General features: G+C 39.7%; 2 protein-coding genes across 19 annotated transcripts in view; one reads left to right on the top strand and one right to left on the bottom strand.

The window, feature by feature from the left end:
* The window catches only part of HMBOX1 (homeobox containing 1), a 181,704-nt gene extending 170,579 nt beyond the window's left edge, over nt 1-11,125 (bottom strand). For 9 of the 15 annotated variants that reach the window (XM_032634092.1, XM_032634086.1, XM_032634089.1 and 6 more), the window contains exon 1: nt 10,828-11,111. The gene's annotated coding sequence lies outside the window, so the exon portion shown is untranslated. Of the gene's footprint in view, nt 1-10,827 lie in introns of all 15 variants that reach the window. The other 6 variants (XM_032634083.1, XM_032634085.1, XM_032634098.1 and 3 more) reach the window with 2 other exon arrangements.
* Nucleotides 11,126-11,505: 380 nt separating this feature from the next.
* INTS9 (integrator complex subunit 9) overlaps nt 11,506-19,113 on the top strand; it is a 110,519-nt gene continuing 102,911 nt past the window's right edge. For 2 of the 4 annotated variants that reach the window (XM_032634454.1, XM_032634452.1), the window contains exon 1: nt 11,524-11,632. In XM_032634454.1, the coding sequence (XP_032490345.1) occupies nt 11,624-11,632 (9 nt within the window). In that variant the 5' untranslated portion in view covers nt 11,524-11,623. Of the gene's footprint in view, nt 11,633-19,113 lie in introns of all 4 variants that reach the window. The other 2 variants (XM_032634453.1, XM_032634451.1) reach the window with 2 other exon arrangements.

Below are 19,113 nucleotides of genomic sequence, written 5' to 3'. Positions count from 1 at the left end.
GGAGTCTTACCCACTGGACCACCAGGGAAGTCCCTAGATTTTCTGTTAAAAATAAATATGGTGTTGACTGGACACTGGACTGACCCAATATGTCTTTTACCTTTTTATTGAAGTGTAGATAATTTACAATGTTGTGTTAGTTTCTGGTGTACAGGAAAGTGATTCAGTATATTCTTTTTCATTATAGGATATTGAATATCGTTCCCTGTGCTATACAGTGGGACCTTGTTTATCTATTTTATATACAGTAGTTTGTATCTGCTAATGCCCAACTCCTAATTTATCCCTCCCCCTCCCCTTCCCCCTTTGGCAACCATAAGTTTGCTTTCTATGTCTGTATGTTTCTGTTTTGTAAATAAGTTCGTTTGTATCATATTTTAGATTCCACATAGAAGTGATATTATATGACATTTGTCTTTCTCTGTATGACTTACTTCACTTAGTATGATAATCTCTAGGTCCATCAGTTGCTGCAAATGGCATTATTTCATTCTTTTTTATGGCTGAGTAATATTCTATTGTGATTATTTATATATATATATATATATATATATATATACATATATATATATGCATGCCACATCTTTATCCATTCATCTGTCAATGGACATTTAGGTTGTTTCCACGTCTTGGCTACTGTAAATAGTGCTGCCATGAACACTGTGGTGCATGCATCTTTTCAAAGTAGAGTTTTCTCTGCATATACGCCCAGGAGTGGGATTGCTGGATCATATGGCAACTCTATTTTTAGTTTTTGGAGGAACCTCCATACTGTTTTCCATAGTGTTTTCAATTCCCACCAAGAGTGAAGAAGGGTTCCTTTTCACCACACTCTCTCCAGTATTCAATATGTCAATTGTTATGTTACCAGATCTGTGTTAAAGAAGATGCTCACTGTTACAGACTCAGCATCTGAATTCCTGTTTATTGCCCCTAAAGTAAAGAGGCGCAAATGTCCTGTCTTTGTCCTGATTTACCGCAAAAGCTTATCAAGGATGGAAGGTATTTTCTAATCACTATGCAGACAGGGTCTGTGAGAATGCTCCAGTTTCTGGAATTGTGAAGGAGTGAGTTCTTCTAAGATGTCTTTTGACCCCAACGGTGGGACAAACGGTGGCCAAAAAGCTGTCTATTGATATGACGTGGAACTGAAAACAGAGCCTCTTTATTCAACAGGGATGCTTCATGATAGCAGCAACTAGGATCTTGAAAGAAGGGCTTCTAGGTACTTTCATGCTTTAGCAGATCTGTGACTCAGACTGTAGAATCTGAAGCCATGTCTCTAGTGTTCCCTCTGGTTCTCTTTCCTTAATCCTGGCTAGTTCTGTAGTCCTACTGTGTCATCGTTCTGGTTGGCCTGAGGTGGCTAACATAAAAAGCTAACACTAAATTATACTGGGAGACTTCTGCCATTTCCTGAAAATTATTTGATCCTTGAAGGATGACATTCAATTCACCTTTGTATCCCAGAGTACCTACACATGCACTGCTAGACTTGACATATTTAACTGAATGCCCTGTTCAATCCCTAGAAAAGAATCCTCCTCATGTAGAGCACCCAAAGGCATTAGCCTTATATGAAAGGTGACTTCCTCCTGCATCCTACTCACCAAGGTCATGGAATAGGAACAGACATCTAACTCATGGTCATGCAATGCATTCAGATTTCTCTCTCGCCAACTGAACTAAAAGAAACACATTGTCACCATTAGGAGGTAAGCTTTAGCTGAAGGAAAGATCAGTTCAAGTCAGCAATATGGCAAACCAAATCCACGTGCAAGTCAAAGTTATGGAGAAGCAGAAACCAAGAAAAACTATAGCAAGGTAAATAGAAGTGGAAGGGAGAAGTGGGAAAGGTAGATGAAGCAGACCTGTAAAGAGAAGGCAAGACAAGAAACCATATATCCCCAGAATGAGAGGCAGAGAGAGACTAGCTTCTCAGATCCTGACAATTCTCCCATTTGCACAAGGTCTAGTTGTTCTTTATCAACCGAAAAGAGCTAGATCCCTATAACAACCTCTCCTTGAAGCCAAACAACTCCTGATTAAGGCACTATTTTTTTTAGAATGTACACCAAGATATACAAAAAGCTGGCAACAGATAAATCCAAAGAGAAAAAAAATTGTACCAGGAAGAAAGTGAAATTTCAGATAGCCAGCAAGTTCTCTAAATATGAATTTTACTTATCAGGAAGAACCACCAATATTTACCATATTCTTATCAATGAAACAAATTAAAATTTAATTGATGTTTTCAAAGCAAATTATCAGTGTTGACAAAAAAACTGTCTCAAACCCAGAAGAGACAAAAACCACATGACATATCTTTTCTGTTAATATATTTGAAAATATTTTGTAAGCCTACTTAAAGCAGACCTTTGTTGTTTGAGGTCTGTAATAATCAGTAGTACGTTGGATTAATAGCCTCATCTTTGAAGACAGGCTTTATAACTCATACAGCTGATAAAGAGGAGGCAAAGGCCAGCCCTGTAACTAGGCTTTAACCTGACTGATGGTCCTTTCTTGTACCTGGACTAACAATAGTATCTTTACCATTTTTTTTCTTCTAAAGATATTTTCTCTGAAAACAGTCTTTGAACTGACTTTCTTTGAAGAGTATTCCCATATAACAAAACCCAAAAACCGTAACATGAGTTCACAATAAATTAATCCAACAAGTTTGCTTCAACACTGTCAAAAGACCAAACTAATGCCACAATAACAATAATTTTGTTTATCTAATACAGATTCTAGCATACATCCTCTCTGGCAAGAAATATATCATTTAAGCCTTGAATTCATTTAAATCATACACATTCGATTTACAGACATTTTTAATATTATTGTTAACTTTTTACTAAAATGTTTAATAGATACTAATATTGTAAATTTTTAATTAAGTAAAGCTTGCCAATTTTTAAATTCTCATAAGAAAGCTTAATTGGAATTTTCCATAAAAACTTTCAAGATCAGCCTCCCTGGTGGCACAGTGGTTAAGAATCCGCCTGCCAATGCAGGGGACATGGGTTCGATCCCTGGTCTGGAAAGATCCCACATGTCGCAGAGCAACTAAGCCCGTGCACCACAACTACTGAGCCTGCACTCTAGAGCCTGCGATCCACAACTACTGAGCCCATGTGCCACAACTACTGAAGCCCATGCGCCTAGAGCCCGTGCTCCGCAACAAGAGAAACCACCGCAATGAGAAGCCCACGCACCGCAACAAAGAGTAGCCCCCGCTCATCACAACTAGAGAAAGCCCACGCGAAGCAACAAAGACCCAGTGCAGCCAAAAATTAATTAATTAATTAAAAAACTTTCAAGATGTGCCAAAAGAATTTCCAAACTACAAAAGGCAAAAGAGTGACATTACTGACCCAATAATTGGTATCTTTCTCCTTATGCTGACAAAACAACAGAATTTATGAATAAGAGGAATTATTTAATCTCTGGGGTGATAAGAGTTCTGTATCTTGATTGTGGTGGTGGTTACAGAATCCACATGTGATAAAATGGCAAAGAACTATACATACACATAGTACCAATGCCAATTTCCTGGGTTTAATATTGCACTAAAGTTATGTAAGATGTAACCATTAGGGGAAACTGAGTGAAAGGTACAGGGCCCTCTCTACTATTTTTGCAACTGCCTGTGAATCCATAATTATTTAAAGATTCCACTTATACGAGGTACCTAGAATAGTCAAATTCATAGAGTCAGAAAGTACATTGGTAGATGCCAGGGCCGGGGTGTGGGGAGGAGGAATGGGGAGTTAGTGTTTAAAGGAGACAGAGTTTCAGTTTAGGAAGGTGAAAAATTTGGGAGATGGATGACGGTAAGAGTTACACAACAATGTGAATGTACTTGGTGCCACTGAACTGTAAAGTTAAATATGGTTAAAATAGTATGTTTTATATTATGCGACTTCTACCACAATAAAAAAAAATTTTTTTAAGTAAATAAACAACTTTTAGTTTAATTAATAACAAAAATACCACAAATATAAAAAAATTAACCTAAATACCCTGTTTAGTAGACTGGAAAACTGAGACCTAACCAGGTAATACACACAAACTTTCACAGTCAATAACAGAGTAAAGGCACCTAATTGATATGCTGTTGACTAAGGAACATAAGATTAGAAGTGACCACTAAGGAACATAAGATTAGAAGTAACCAATCATTTGTGGCCATTAACAATATCTTGTTTTACGGAAGATAATCAGGTCGGTTGATGCCTGGGTTGCATTAAAATGCAATCAGTATATACATTTTTTAACTACTATACTTTATTTAGAGGAAAAAACTTTTTCTGAGGGGAAAATATCTCAAAAGAAATTTATATTTAACCTTAGAACTTCCACGTTTGAAGGAATATGAGTTTTTTGAAGAGCATGACACAGTATTCCAAATAAGATCATGCCATCTTTTCAAAGAGGTCTTCCTCACACAACAAAGTGAACAGAAACTATTCTTGTCCCTAATGGTTCTAAACAGCTACAACGTAAAACTAAACACAGGCTATCTTTGACTCCAGAAAATGGATTTTCAACCAAATAAAGATAATACTCAGAATAGCTACTTTCAAGTTCCCCACAGTGAACAATTATGTTTCATGAAGGCAAATGCTGGCTAAATTAGTGGTTGCAAACTACAGTCATAATATAGCCTCCTACAAAAATTACATTCTAACGTCTGAACTGATACCTTAGCTATCATCCTGCTTCCTCTACACAATCATTTTGGGTAACATTTATCCTTATGAGACTCAGTTTGGTAAAAACAGGGCACTCTTTCTCCTCCTTGAGAGAATGCGACACAGATGTAAATCAGCATATGTATATCATCTACCACTTTGGAAAATCAACTGAAGCGGTCAGGCCACCCAATCTCAAGTATAAACATCAGCATGTAAATAAAACTGATGTCTGTCTAAAGTGGCTTCCGGATCATATAATGCAACTATGCAATTGTTCCAATAGCAATGTAAAGAAAACACATTACCTGAAATGGAACAAGGATTCAGATTTGTGGGGGGAAAAAGTGAAAGAAGCTACACAAAGTTAATAGGTCTTCAATGAAGTTAGTGAGAAGATAAGAGAAGTCGGATTAACAAGGGGAAATCTAGGTTAGAAACATAAGAATGTATTAACAGGGCTAGAAAAGTGAATTTTAAAATTGCAGCCTGAATTAGGCAGTAATTTAACTAATATTACTTTTTACTTTGGGAGAAAAAAATAGAAGCCAGAGAATACGGAAGCATTCTTCACATAGCAATATACTTTGAAGTTCACAATTCTTTACTTTTGAAGACATTACTAACAACTGCAATTCTCACAGATTAACACCCAACCCTCCTTATCTATACTAAAGAGGCTTGTTTGGCCTACCAGCACTTTGGCATGGCTAAGGCATAGGGTCTGGGATTGGTAATGATAAATTATAAGGCAGGAACCAGAACATAAACTATCTGGTATAACATGGTAATTATATAGTTAACATTTACGATATGCCAAGAGCAGTCTAAGGACTCAACATCATTCTAAGGGCTCACAATAATCCTATGAAATAAGGAGTATTTATTCCCTTTCAACAGATGAGAAAACGAAGGCACAGACAGATTAAATCATTTGTCTAAGGTCACATAGCTAGTAAGTGGCAGAGCCAAGATTTGGACACAGGTGGAATGATAGTTTGGATTTATCTGAAAGGCTAAGGAGCCAATGAAGGATTATAAGCAAAGGAAGACCAATATTCAAATTCACGTTTTATTTTAGCAATATCAGGTAGGAGTGAATAACTACTAAGGAAAAAAACTGAAACCTCAAAATTAGTTAATAGACTGACGAGGAAAGACAGAAATGATGAAGGCCTCAATTAAGGGAACAGCAATAGAATGAAATAATTGAATAGATATATACAGAGGATATAAAATCAACTTGACTTATGATTAGAAAAGGGAGAGTGAGGATGATTCCAAGGCTTCACTGACTAGGCCAACAGCTTCTCATTTTAATCATACTATTACTTTATCAAAAGCAGAAAGGTTTAGTATTAAATCATCCTCATATCAGCAACAGCCACAGTATTTGACTATCTCCTCTCTGAAAAATGTGACTAAATAACTTACAATTACTGCCACTTGGCAACTCCACACTAATTGTTTAATATGCATACAGTAAAGACAGCTATTAAATGTTTTCAATAAATGACACACAGACCATCACTGAACATAACATGGACAGAGAAGCTACAGAGAATCTGTGAAATTTAGTAAACGTTCTTATAATCAGCACTCTAAATTTAAGAAAAACCTAAATGCCCTTTAAATGGATTAGAATCATTTTACCACTTATAGGAAGAGGTCTGTAGACACCTCTTTTAAGATTCAAAAAAAGTAAAGCTCATTACTTCAAAGTTAAATCGACTAGGTTCTTTTTTCCCCTTCTGTCTGTAAATGTAAACAAACAAAAAAACCCCACTATCCTTATAGCCCAAGTCAAGGATCTGTAAATTACTACATTAGGATTATAATAACCACTGGAAAAACTTACTGCAACTTCAACCTTGTTACCACTGTAAGGGTAAAACTATGCTAAAGCCAGGGCCTTCCAGTAACTAAATGCTCTTGGAAAGTGTCCAAAACAATGTATAGTAAATTTCCAATTTGTCTCATCTAAGATCAAGAAAAACAAGTTATCTAAAGCACTGGGTTATATTTAAATAGGCTCTATGAGTTTTACATCACATTATCTCTCAGAAAAATCTATACTCTTTACTTAGGATGGGACCTAAGACCAGTAAGTCACCTGGGGGGTAGGGGGTGGGGAGGGGGAAGTTGCACCTAGGAATTTAATCACATATTACTTAATATTATTTTCAGAAAAATTTCAATACCACTAGCTTTCTTTTTGAGAGAAACAGATTTTGGCAGAATCTGCTAAAATCATGGTTTGCAGTGATACTGAAAATCTCCATAGCTTCTATAACGTGGACAACATGTGGTGGTGCTTACTCTGGTTTCTAGCTTGAGCCGTTTTTTAGAGCCTCCTATTATTTGTGGTTCAGATTCCTTTTTTATGGGTTGCATGCCTGATAGATATACACCACTATCATACAAAAACAAACATAAAGGTGCTTTATATATGTGAGTGCATATGTGAATGTACATACATGACACTTTAGACAAGCTGTGATTTCCACTCATAAACAACTTTTTTTAATAAAGTTCTACTAAACTGAGAAGTAAAAGCCAACAGTTAAGAAAATAATCTAACCATACAGCAAAGGGAGCTGTAAAATTAATTCTGGAAGCCAAAAAAACCTAAATAAAGCAGGTACACAAAACAAACCCAACCTATTTTCACTGAGCATTTTTAAGTTTACCTATAAATGCTAACATTTTTTAAAAGTTGAGGAGTATACCAACTTTCATTTATGAAAAATGACACCCTAGGATAAATTTCTAATTCCCAAGAGAAATAAGTCAAGTTTAAAGATCTGCATACAAAAATAATAGAAGAGCTGCAAAGAAATGAATCGAAAAAGCAAACATGGTTTTACAGGAAACATGGAAGCTATCTGAAACATTAAAAGTGGAATGGACTTATTATCAATATAACAAACAAAAGATCCAAAATGAACAAATTAAGCATAAATACTCCCCATGTGTTTAACTTCTTCTGAAACAAGCAATGCCATACCAATCAATACTTGCCACAAATATTGCCATAAATTGGTCACTTCTATCTTTTTAAATGATGAAACAATGAAAGGTTTGTTGAAATATATTTATAACTTACCAATACTGAGCTATTAAGTTTCTATTAGTGACGCTTCCACTAAGGATTTGTGCTAAAAAGACTGAAATCTATTCATACAGCAGTGAAAAATGAAGCCTCACTAAAGACATTCAATATAAAGCTGACCCCTAAAGGCTCCTTGATGCACGTTTGCAACCACAGTATTCACAGTACGCAGTACACTAGCAACAGATTGGTTAAAAACAGTTTAGATTTTCAACCTCCCATCATATAGGCAACATTTTTAGAAGCAGTCACGTTAAATAAATATGTCTTTCACAGTTACGGGATGAAATTTTAAGCTTGACAGGCACCAATGCCCTGATTTTCTACTTTTTTCGTAAACCATATGACTTCCACATGCTGAGAACGTATTATGCTTTAACCTGCAGTAAAGGCTTTACAACATTTTAATGCTCGGTGCCTAAAATGCAACAGAAGCACCCCACCCCATCGAATACAAGGAATATATCTGGTTTCAACAAAACCACTAGTCAGAAAAAGTTTAATGAACGCCTTTCCCAGTAAGTAACTTTGCATTTCCGTAGAGGAAAACAAACAAAAAGAAAATCTGAGGTGAGGGTGGGTGGAAGAGAAAATCTTCTCATATTTTATTATTTTTCCAACTCTTAACAAACATTTTAGTTTTTTTATTTCTAAAATAATTATTGAACATTTTAAAACACTATGTCTAATAGAATATCTTTCAGCAGAAAAACACTCTATTATGTAGTTACACAGGATTTTTCTCCAGATTTTGCAAAGTAACATTTCAGGCTAAAATAGAGGGTTAAAACAAATAATTCTGGAAATCCTAGTCTATAGCAAACTGAAACCTCAACTTTATATCAACATATTGTATGTTCTAAATTTGAGATTTAGAATACACATCAATTTTTTTTTCTATTCAGGTCAATCTAAATATATATGCTACCTCATGTTTATAGACAGCTTATCTGTGTGAATGACCAACTGCAGAAATTTCAAATCAAAGGTTATAAAACATACCATAAAATTACACACTATGTGACTTTCAGTTTTTATGGTATCTAAGGTCCTTTACTGACAGGTTCAAGAATTGATAAGTTTAGATATGTAAATATGTAAATACATTAAATATGTAAATACATTAAATTCTCAGCAGTCAAAAGAGAAATTATGCCAAATCCTTTAGTTATTTAAAAGTCCATTACACTAAAAATCTGTGACAAAAGAATGGTTATTGAAAAACTTATATTTCAGACCGAAAGAAGTACAAATTATATTATCTTAAATCTCCTGGTGTAATGTTTTTAAATATTAAAGACTGTGAGAAACAAGAGATGTTGCAATCCTCTTTCCTTTATAACTCCAATTGAAACTCGGAAGAAAAAAAAAATCAGAATTCAAATTTGCCAAACTTGACTTATACACATAATTCAACTAGATCTATCTTAGTTGTGCAATTTTAAAATAAGTTTAAATGCAAAGCACTGCGACCTTGATGTGATAATTACCTGTGGAAGAAATGCAAAATAAAAACAAATGCAGGTCCTTTTCATCGAATGATGCATTTTACAACAAAACCAGTAAAAGCACAACCACGTAGCACAAACTAAATAAACAGGCACAGGAGGCAGCATGTCCATCCAGGAAGAGAAATGTACCACGCCAAGAAAGAAAGGAAAGAAGGAGGGAAGGAAGGCGGACGGGCAGGCGGGCGGGCGGGCAGGCGGGCGGGCGGGCAGGCAGAGAGAGAAGACAGAGGTTTCTATACCTGCAGGATCCCAGAGAAATGAACTAGTCACATCACTCTCTCCTATATGATACGTAGGGTTTTTAAAGCTCCAGGGTAAATTAAAACAGCAACCACTCTATACCACCATTCAACTTTCCATAGTACAGTATCTTTAATGCCAACTGCATTCTCCTCTTCACTCACCCAGTGTTTCCTCTCTCTTCCATACCAGCTTTCAGACAAATGCGAGACAGAACAGGGTGGGGTATAAGAAAAATACAAGCAGCGCCTTTCCGCTACTCCCCCCGCACCTCCAACAATTTCCAACAGTTCTTCCTACTACGACAATAAGTCGCCCTATCTCAGGATACACAACAGTCATTCTGTGTCTTCAGTAGACACACAGAGGCGCGTACACATGGCAGCACTCCCGAAGCCCCACCCCCAGGCCCCCGAATCTTAAGTACTGTTTAATCTATTGAACGCGAAGACCACAGAGAGATCCCTCCACCTACTGTTTTGGGGTGAGGGTGGGTGGAGGACTCCTTTCAAAGTAGCCCCAACAGTGTAACCAAAACACGGTTCCGGAATAAAATATTAAGAACACTTTTCCTTTCCCACCTATCTGCCGACCTCAGGATGCAAAAAGCCATCTCCACGCACCCGCATCTCTCCAGGGCTCCTGCCCGGAGTTCGGGGTGGAGAGGCGTCCCGGGAGGCGGGGAGGAGTGTGAGCGGGCGGTGGGACACAAACGAGTCGCTCACCGCGGCCACCCTGCGCCGCGTCGCCAGCCCAGAGGTTCAGGACCCGCACCTCGCGCACGCCTCTCCGCCCAGGCCCAGCTAAAAGCTCCGACTCTGGCTCTCGAACTTCCTCTCCGGAGTCATTTATTCAAGGCGAACACATCACCCAAACACGTCACCCAGTTTCAAACACAGTCTGCACCCCAAACAAACCCACACACCTCAAATTCCCCTCACAGTTTTCCAAACTCCAAACAAGAGACCCCACCTCCAGGATTCAAACCTTCCGCCCACCGGGGAGGCAACCAGGAGGAAAGAGTTGGGGAGCAACCGACGCCTTTCCATTACCGCCCCCACAAACTGCCCCACCCCAGACCCTGCGTCCCGGTCGCCCCCGTCGGAAGCCCCCCGCTTCCTCCCTCCACTCAGTCGGGCCGCTTAAGCGACCCATCCCCAGCCCACTCACTTTCTCCCCCAGACCCCTCCAAAAAAAAAAAAAAGTGAAGAGAAAGAAGTGAGGAAAGAGACTTGAGGTAGTCCGGCTTCCAAACCGCTCGACTCACCTCAGAATCCTTGCTGAGTTCTCTCCGCCCGGCACAGCCCCCTCCCCAACGTCCCGGTACGAAGGGCTGAGGTAGGGAGGAGGGGAAAGCGGGAGGGGGAGGGGTGTCTTCCGCGTGGGGCGCCCGTCGGGAGGGGACTGGGGAGGGGTTGAGGCCGGCGCAGGAAGAGGAGAAGGGGGAGGGGAGGCCCCTATCTCCCAGTCTCCCCCTGAAAACCTCCCTTGTCTCAATCACATCAGACTGACTGTCTTTGTCTGGCTGACAACCGCCATATTGATATCAACAGCCCCGCTCCCACATGCTGCCGCCTAGCGGCTCTGGGAGTTGTAGTTCCTGCCTCCCTTGAGTAAAGGCGCCGGACCGGGCGTCCGGAGGCCCCAGGGAACTACAGCTCCCGGCAAGTACCGCGCCCATCCGCCTTCCCACAGGGAGGAGGGGAAAGGGGCGCCAAAGCCGTAGGGACTACACATCCCAGAATACCATGGATCCCGGGCCCAGAAGGGGGACATGATATCATGCTGGGGTGGAGAGGGAGGATGAATTGGCGGCCGGGATGAATTTGAGCTGACGGAAGGAGGTATTCTGAGAGGAAAGGGAGGAAAAGGAAAGACGACCACAGTTCCCATGATGCACGGAGAGATTACTACATTTCCCATGATGCAGCGGGGGGGGCGTAGGGAAGAAAGACTGCATGTCCCGCGATGCTCTCGGCCGGCCGGTGGCGGAGATTGAACCGGAAGACGCTTTCTGGGTCTGAGGAGTGGAGTGACTGGTATTGAACAGCCAGAAGTCCAATATGAAACTGGTGAGTCTCCGCTACTAGGTCAGAGGGCATATCCTTTTGGACTTCGTCGTTTCCACCTTGGGAAGGGAACCGTCGCGGAGGAGGGGTGTCAGGGACTAGAAAGTGGGGTGGACTAAAGAAAGCTACTGTTTGTTGCTGAGAAGTTTGAATCCCACTCCCGACCCCCCGTAACTGCCTGGTCTTATTCATTCCTTGGCGGATCCCTTTGGTTAGATAAGAGATTGACTCTGTCACCTTTCTTCACATACAAACTAACATTGGGCTTAATGAGGTCTGATTTGTTTCTCAGCTGCCACGTGAGTGTTATAATGGGTTAATTTCTTTCCACGAGATTGGCACTTGATTAGCGTTTCTTCCTACGGTTGTTGAGAAGGCTTTGGTTAACATATGAACAGAGTTTAGAAAATACTGGGCAGAGCGTAACCTCTTATTAAATTTTCCGTTATAGACTCCTAACTGCCCTTGCTTTTAAGAGAAGGACGAGGTCAGGGTGTGATCTTGGAGGATTTGAATCTTAAACCCTGTGTAAGATGGGCTGCGAAGAAGTGTTAAGGCGTTCCAGTCTAGAGCTGTAAGTGACTGCGTGAGCCAAGGTTAGATGGAGCATGCCAGAATACCTCGAAAAGTCTTTGCATCACAAAACTCAAACATTTGGCTTATAGGAAAGCTGCTCAGACCTTTGTTTTGAGCCATTTTACTCTGTGCACACAGATTTAACTAGTTTACTCCAACTGTATGGGATTAGTAATGGCATAATTAGAGTAGAGAAACAGGTGTGAGATGCTGTTTCTCAACCTTTTAAAATTCATGTTCCTGCAGCCAAGTGTTGTCAGGCTTTACTTTCTGTAGTTTTTGGAGAAAAACAAAAGGTTCCTTTTCTTAATTATTTGAGCATGCTTTAGCAAAGTGCACGTGTACGTACACACACACGCTACAGGCATATATACTCTGCACAGTGTCAGCTGTTTTCTGAGAAGTCAGAGAAAGTATTAAAAGTGGATTCAACTCCAAAACTGTCTCTATCTACAGCTGTTTTAGGTAAGGAGAAGGGCACAGATCAGTAAACCTTCAGAGTAACAATTTGCTCCTGGGTCAGTTTAGGAAACATTTAAAAATGCAGAATTGAAAGTCACCACCCTTGCTGTAAAGAAGCATGCAATCTAATGAAGAAGATACAAAGGTAATGAAAAAGTTATAATTCCCTGTGTTCATGTTCAGGGTTTGGGGATTGAGAGGATAATGAGGGTGCATGGGGAGTGTGAGACAGTTCCTTGGAAAGGTGACTCTTTAACTGATAAGAAGGGTGAGTAGGCTAGGACCTTCTTGAAGAGGGTTCAGTTTATAGAAGCAACAGAACTTGGCACCAGAATGGTTGAAACACATACCATGTTCCCTCAATAAAAAATAAATCACAATTGGTGTGCTTGGTGCAAAGGCAGGCAAGTGGGAAACAGTTTTTTTCCATAACAACTCATTTGCTGAGGGTATCAGAGAGTTAGGGTTTAGTTTACATATACTTTGGTTTGCTTATAAACTCCTGCTGCTTATGTTATTTAAAGATGTGAAAACGTGGAAAAAAGTAGAAACTCACTTTTTTTTAAGAACCATAAAATGCCTCAGAGGAAGAGGAAGTATTGTCTATACTCCCTCCCTCTTTACTTGTCATCCACGTAGTACATAACTAAAAGTCATTTGGTAGTTGATGATTTATAATGCAGAATATCTTTCAACACAGCAAAGTGGTTTCAAAAACATTAGCACATTAGCACTCAGTAAGTTAGACTTCTTTTTTGTGTCATGCCTCCCATAGAGTTGGAATAAATCCTCCATGGCCTAAAAATTTTAACTTTGTGTACTGCATCAGAAATATGTAGTAAGCCATATTTTGTATTTATATCATGAAACACAGAAACACATTTTATCAAGCACATTCTTGTTTTGGAGATGATGGCTTCTCCAAATATCCATCCCACGTACAATCTATGACCACATCTTGTTGATTCTGTAGTTCTTGAACTGGTCTGTGTCTCTCCAGTCCCACTAATACTCCCTTTGTATGGGCTCTTTTCACTTGACACTTGGATTTCAACAAGGCCTTCTAACTGGTCTCCCTGCACTCAGTCTCAACACCCTCCAATCCATTCTCTACCCGGTGTCCCAGAAGTTGCTTGAAATTGCAGCGTTCCCTAAAACCCCTCAGTAGCTTCCTTTGCCCTTAGGATAAAGTCTTAACAATTCTTGACTTACCTGGTCCTCCCAACTTCTCCAGCCCTCCTCTCCCTTGATCTCCTCATGCCAATTATATTGCACGTCTTCCAGTTCCTTGAACTCCCCCTGCTCTCTTTTTTTTAAATTAATTAATTTCGGCTGTACCAGGTCTTAGTTGCAGCATGTGGGATCTTTAGTTGTGGCATGTGGGATCTAGTTCCCTGGCCAGGGATCGAACCCGGGCCCCCTGCATTGGGAGTGCGGGGGTCTTAGCCACTGTGCCACCAGGGAAGTGCCCCCCACCCCACTCTCTTTTGCCTCTGGGACTTGAAATCTGTTCCATTGCCTCCACTTCTTTTTTGCCTGACTTATTTCTTTATATATTTCAGATCTCTGTTTAAATAGCACTTCTTCAAGGTTTCCTTGAATTAAGTACCCCTGTTATGTGCTTCCATGGCACACTTCCTTTTTTATGGCACTTGTAATTATTGGTTTTATGTCTGTCCTCCATCTTGTGGATTCTTGAATTCCCAGGGCCCGACGCATTGTGTGATGCCACTAAATAGTAGTTGAATAAATAATTCTTGAAAGATTGTCAAGGTCTGTTAATATTCTTGAGAAAAGATTAAGGGGTGAAGTCAAAACATTACAATAAGCGATAACCATTGGAGTGAAAAAGAATGATTGTTGCCTTTTATGGAGCACTAACCGTGTGCCAGGCGTTGTGCTAGGGAGGTACTTGCTATTTAGTGTCACATTTTATCCTTTGATCTAGATGATAGTGTTCCCATTTTATAGAAGAAAAACTGAGCCTTCAGGAGATGAAGTGGCTCGAAGTTACACACATGAAAAGAGTGGTAGACCCAGGATCTGAAACCCAAGATTCCTTCCTCCAGAGTCTGTTGCTTAATGAGGGCAGGGACTCTGGTGCTTTGCACAGGGACCAGCACATGCTGGGTTATCTCTCACAGAAACGAAGCCAAAATGCAGACTGAGAGAAAGTTCATTCAAGGATATTTTCTAAATTAGCTTTAAATCTGAGTTTGGCTGAATTAAGATCTTAAGAAAGATTATTGGTAAAAAACTAAACTCTGGGGATTTCCTTGATCATCTAAAGAGCATACTAGTTGAGTGCCTAGGTTGGTGTCTATACTACCCAATTTAGCCTCTGTGATGCCATTTATAGTTCTCTAACCTTACCCATCACTGTCTTGGTGGCTTTTCACACACCCAAAGGAAGACACTGGATGCCAATATAATGTAATCCTTGGATAGCTCCTTCTTAGAGAGATATCAGCTCAAAGGATTTTAATGACTGTCTATAATATCAGGCAGCTTTATTTAACTAAGAAAAATTAATTGGCACCTTCAGTTAATCAGAATAATTTTGAAAGGAACAGGAAAATTAGAAACGTGTCCTCTAAATTAGCACATTTTAGAGCATGTTCTGCTTTTAGTATAGATTGAGCCTAATTGGGTGCACCCTGATGGCCAAATTCAGCAAAGGGTAGAAACTAGAATTCACCTGGGTCTTTAACAAAAGACCATGAGACAAAAAAAAAAAAAATACCGAATACATTGACAGAAATTGAATTTGAAACATTATGGCCAGGAATTTAGTCATTAAAATAGATGAAGGTTAAAGTGAATAAAATGATAAGCAGTTCAAGAATGCATCGTGTGTCATACTTCCTATAGATAGTTCCAGTGATGGAGAGAATCTTCTAGTTTATTCAGTCAACAAAGATTTTATTATACAACCACAGTATACCTTTGGCATTCAAAGTTTTAATACTTTCCATTCTAACTATTACATTTGACCCCAAAGATCGATGACAGGGAATTATTTGTAATTTTGCTGAGGCACAAATTTGAATGTGCCTTTAAGACGAATGACAGGGCCTTCCCTGGTGGCGCAGTGGTTGAGAGTCCGCCTGCCGATGCAGGGGACACGCAGGAGACACGCAGGAGACGCGTGTTCGTGCCCCGGTCTGGGAAGATCCCCCATGCCGCTGAGCGGCTGGGCCCGTGAGCCATGGCCGCTGACCCTGCGTGTACGGAGCCTGTGCTCCGCAGCGGGAGAGGCCCGTGTACCACAAAAAAAAAAAAAAAAGTTGAATGACAATCCTTAGTGAATGAGCCTGATTGCCTCAGAATCCAGGGATCTGCAGTTCTTGTGGCCCACTTGTTAAAGGTCTGAAAGAAAGGTCACTTAAACGCTTGTTACGTTATACTTTTTGAATTTGATGGAGGAAATTATATGCTGTAGTTTTATTTACAAATTTAAAGCCTCAAGAAGGCCTTGAGGTATATTCTTTGGTGGTTATGCTCCTCTATGAAAATGCTGTTTCATTACTACTGGCTTTGGGGGGTGGTGGGGAGGCTCAAACTGAACTCACCACGTCTCTTAGGAGAACAGATGGAGCAAAGCAGTGGATCCATGGGCCGCTTCCAGCGGAGGACAAGTAAAGCACCAAGTGGAATTGTAGATTATAAAGAAAATATTGGCTTGAAAGGGGCAAATCCTGCTCCAAGGTCAATTTAACAAATCATTAGAAAGGGGTGTGGTTAATCCTCACCTTGGATTTGAGTGCGATGAATTCTTCCTGCAATTTTCAGACTTGCAGAATCCTTTTGGCTTCTTAGGCTTTGGATCAGGAACAGAAAATTTCTCGCTGTAAAGTACAAACACTCGCAATTTTACCAGGACTTAATTCACCTATTTCAGTACAATTGTTAAAATGTCAACCTGATTTCACTATCTTTTCTGTGTTTCTCTTTGCTGGTTGATTAGAGTGCCCTCGTGTGTCTTTATGATTTAATATCATTTCAAGTTTTAGAAAGGTCACGTTTTATCATCACCACCTCAGTGTGATAGGTTTTTTCCCTTTAGAATGCTTTCCTCAAACTCTGAAAAGTGACATGAGGCCAAATCACAGACATTGTTCAATAGAGCTCTCAGGTAAAACCGACTATTTTAGTCTTGGGCATTTCAAAGTCCTAATGGTTACCCTGAAGATTAAATCTTTTATACTTAAGGCAAAAAAAATATATAGCAAGGTTTTTTTCAGTAACAGTTGACTTGAAAAGAAAATTTTATATTTGCATGTAATACATATAATCTGACATACAGAACAAGCATGACAGCATTGCTGTTGCCTATAACTGCAGTAGCACATTTGTTTTGTGACTGGCTTACTCTGGGTACTCAAATCCCTCTGCCATTTGCTCTGATGATCCGCAAAGTGTACTTGAAGGACAAGGGCCAAGAATGCATCATGGCCACAGAACTCAGTAAAACCTAGCATTCCAAATGGAAAGTTCTCTCCTGGCTTGCTGAATACCAGCAGAGGTCCAGGGGTAAACTGCTCTTCAGTCATCATCATTAATTTATTCATTCAACAAATCTTCCTGAACACCTGCCTCTTCTGTGCTATGCATTACCCAAGGTACTAGGCATATTCCAGTGAAGAAAACGGATTTGCTCTGCCTTTATGGAATGTAAAGTCCAGCGGGCATACTGTGCAGTTCAAACAATATTACAGTGAATTTTCTGATGTGGTGATATCGTTGGGCCCTGGCTCAAGTAGTTTTTGAATATAATGCTTCAAAATGTATTTAATTGTATCCTAGAAGATGCCTTCTTAAAATTGTAACAGACATGGCCAATTTGCCCACTGGTTTACCATTGTACCAATCATGTATGAGAATACATTTCCCCACTCTTGCCAGGGATGCCATCTGTTTCTTTACTCTTACTATGTGTCTTACTAATGTAACCATCTTCTTTCATCAATCCTCACACCCTCTTGTCTCTTAGACTTCGGCTATATTTAGTAAAAGGTCCTTACAGTAGTGATGGATGGATGTGGGAAAATGTACCAAAAAGAGGAGCAGATTTCTTCAGATAAAAAAGTGGTGCCGTGAGAATCTTTAAAAGGAATTTTTTAAAGAACCTCTGGTGTTGCTTTGAAAATGCTGATGCGTGGGAGCAGTAGTTGTTATTATAAGCATTATGGGGTCCGGCAGATTGGAGAGGCAGCTGGGTCAAGTGTGTGTAAATGGCAGAGGAGACCTCCATGCCCCCCAGAAAGGAAAGGGATGACGGGTCATCGGTGAGATGAAACTAGAGTTGGCATATCAGGAAGGGCTAAGTCAGAAGGACAGATGTCAGAATTTGCGGAGATCCTGAGAAAAGGCAAGAATGCTAACAGAAGATGAAGGGGAATAGGAAAGACCGTAGGAGAAAGGAGTTAGCTTGAAAGCCCCAAGGGGCTCGGTGATCAAGACTACATTCCCAGCCTGTGGTGGGAATTTTACTGTGAGGAAACAGGAAGTTTAAATTGCCCCTGATTGACCATATAGCTGAAGGAAATGCCCTAAGGGTCTAAAACATTTTAATTTATTGAAAGCACAGCTGAATGAACTTTAGCTCTCTCAAGGACAGATAATCAGATAGATGATGTTCAAGAAAACCATTCTTTAATAGGAATTGTAAAACTAACACCCTTTTTGCCCTTAAGGTGCGGTTTATTTTTCATCACTCATGCTTATGAATGGGGTGGGGGAACGTGAATAATAAAAGGCCTTGCATAATCTATTCTTCAGATTTATGGCCTAAGCAGAGATTGGCTTTTCTTAAATACAATATTTCTGCATTTTTCTATTCCAGTAAAATAGAGAAAGGCATAATTAGATGTTCTAATTTAATAAGTCTTCCTTCTCGTATGTTTTCTCAGTGTATGAAAATACAGGTAAACAAGTAGTATTAATAATGTAAAGGATATTATTATAATTGTTGCTTTTTTCTACATTTTTAAAATAGCTTTATTGAGGTATAATTAACATACCACAAAACTCATACGTAAATTTACAGAGTTATCCAACAATCACCACAATCCAGTTTTAGAATATTTTCGTTACTCCAGAAAGATCCCTTGTGCCCATTAGCAATCCCCATAACTACCTCCAGGCCCAGGCAACCACTAATCTATCTTCTGTCTTGTAGATTCGCCCTTTCTGGTCATTTCATATGAATTGATTCATGCAATATGCAGTCTTCTGTGTCTGACTTTTCATTTAGCATAGTGTTTTTGAGGTTCATCCATGTTGTAGCATGTATTGCTCAGTAATATTCTATATGAATATGTCACATTTTGTTTATCCAGGTACCAGTTGATAGACATCTGGATTGTTTCCACTTTGGGGCTATTAATATTGTGTGGACATAAGTTTTTATTTCTGATTTCTCCATGTTTTCATTTCTTTGTCTT

Source organism: Phocoena sinus, chromosome 6, assembly GCF_008692025.1.
Source record: "Phocoena sinus isolate mPhoSin1 chromosome 6, mPhoSin1.pri, whole genome shotgun sequence".
Classification (NCBI taxonomy): domain Eukaryota; kingdom Metazoa; phylum Chordata; class Mammalia; order Artiodactyla; family Phocoenidae; genus Phocoena; species Phocoena sinus.
The sequence above is the reverse complement of the archived record's forward strand: the minus strand, read 5'-3'. Positions and strand labels throughout refer to the sequence as shown.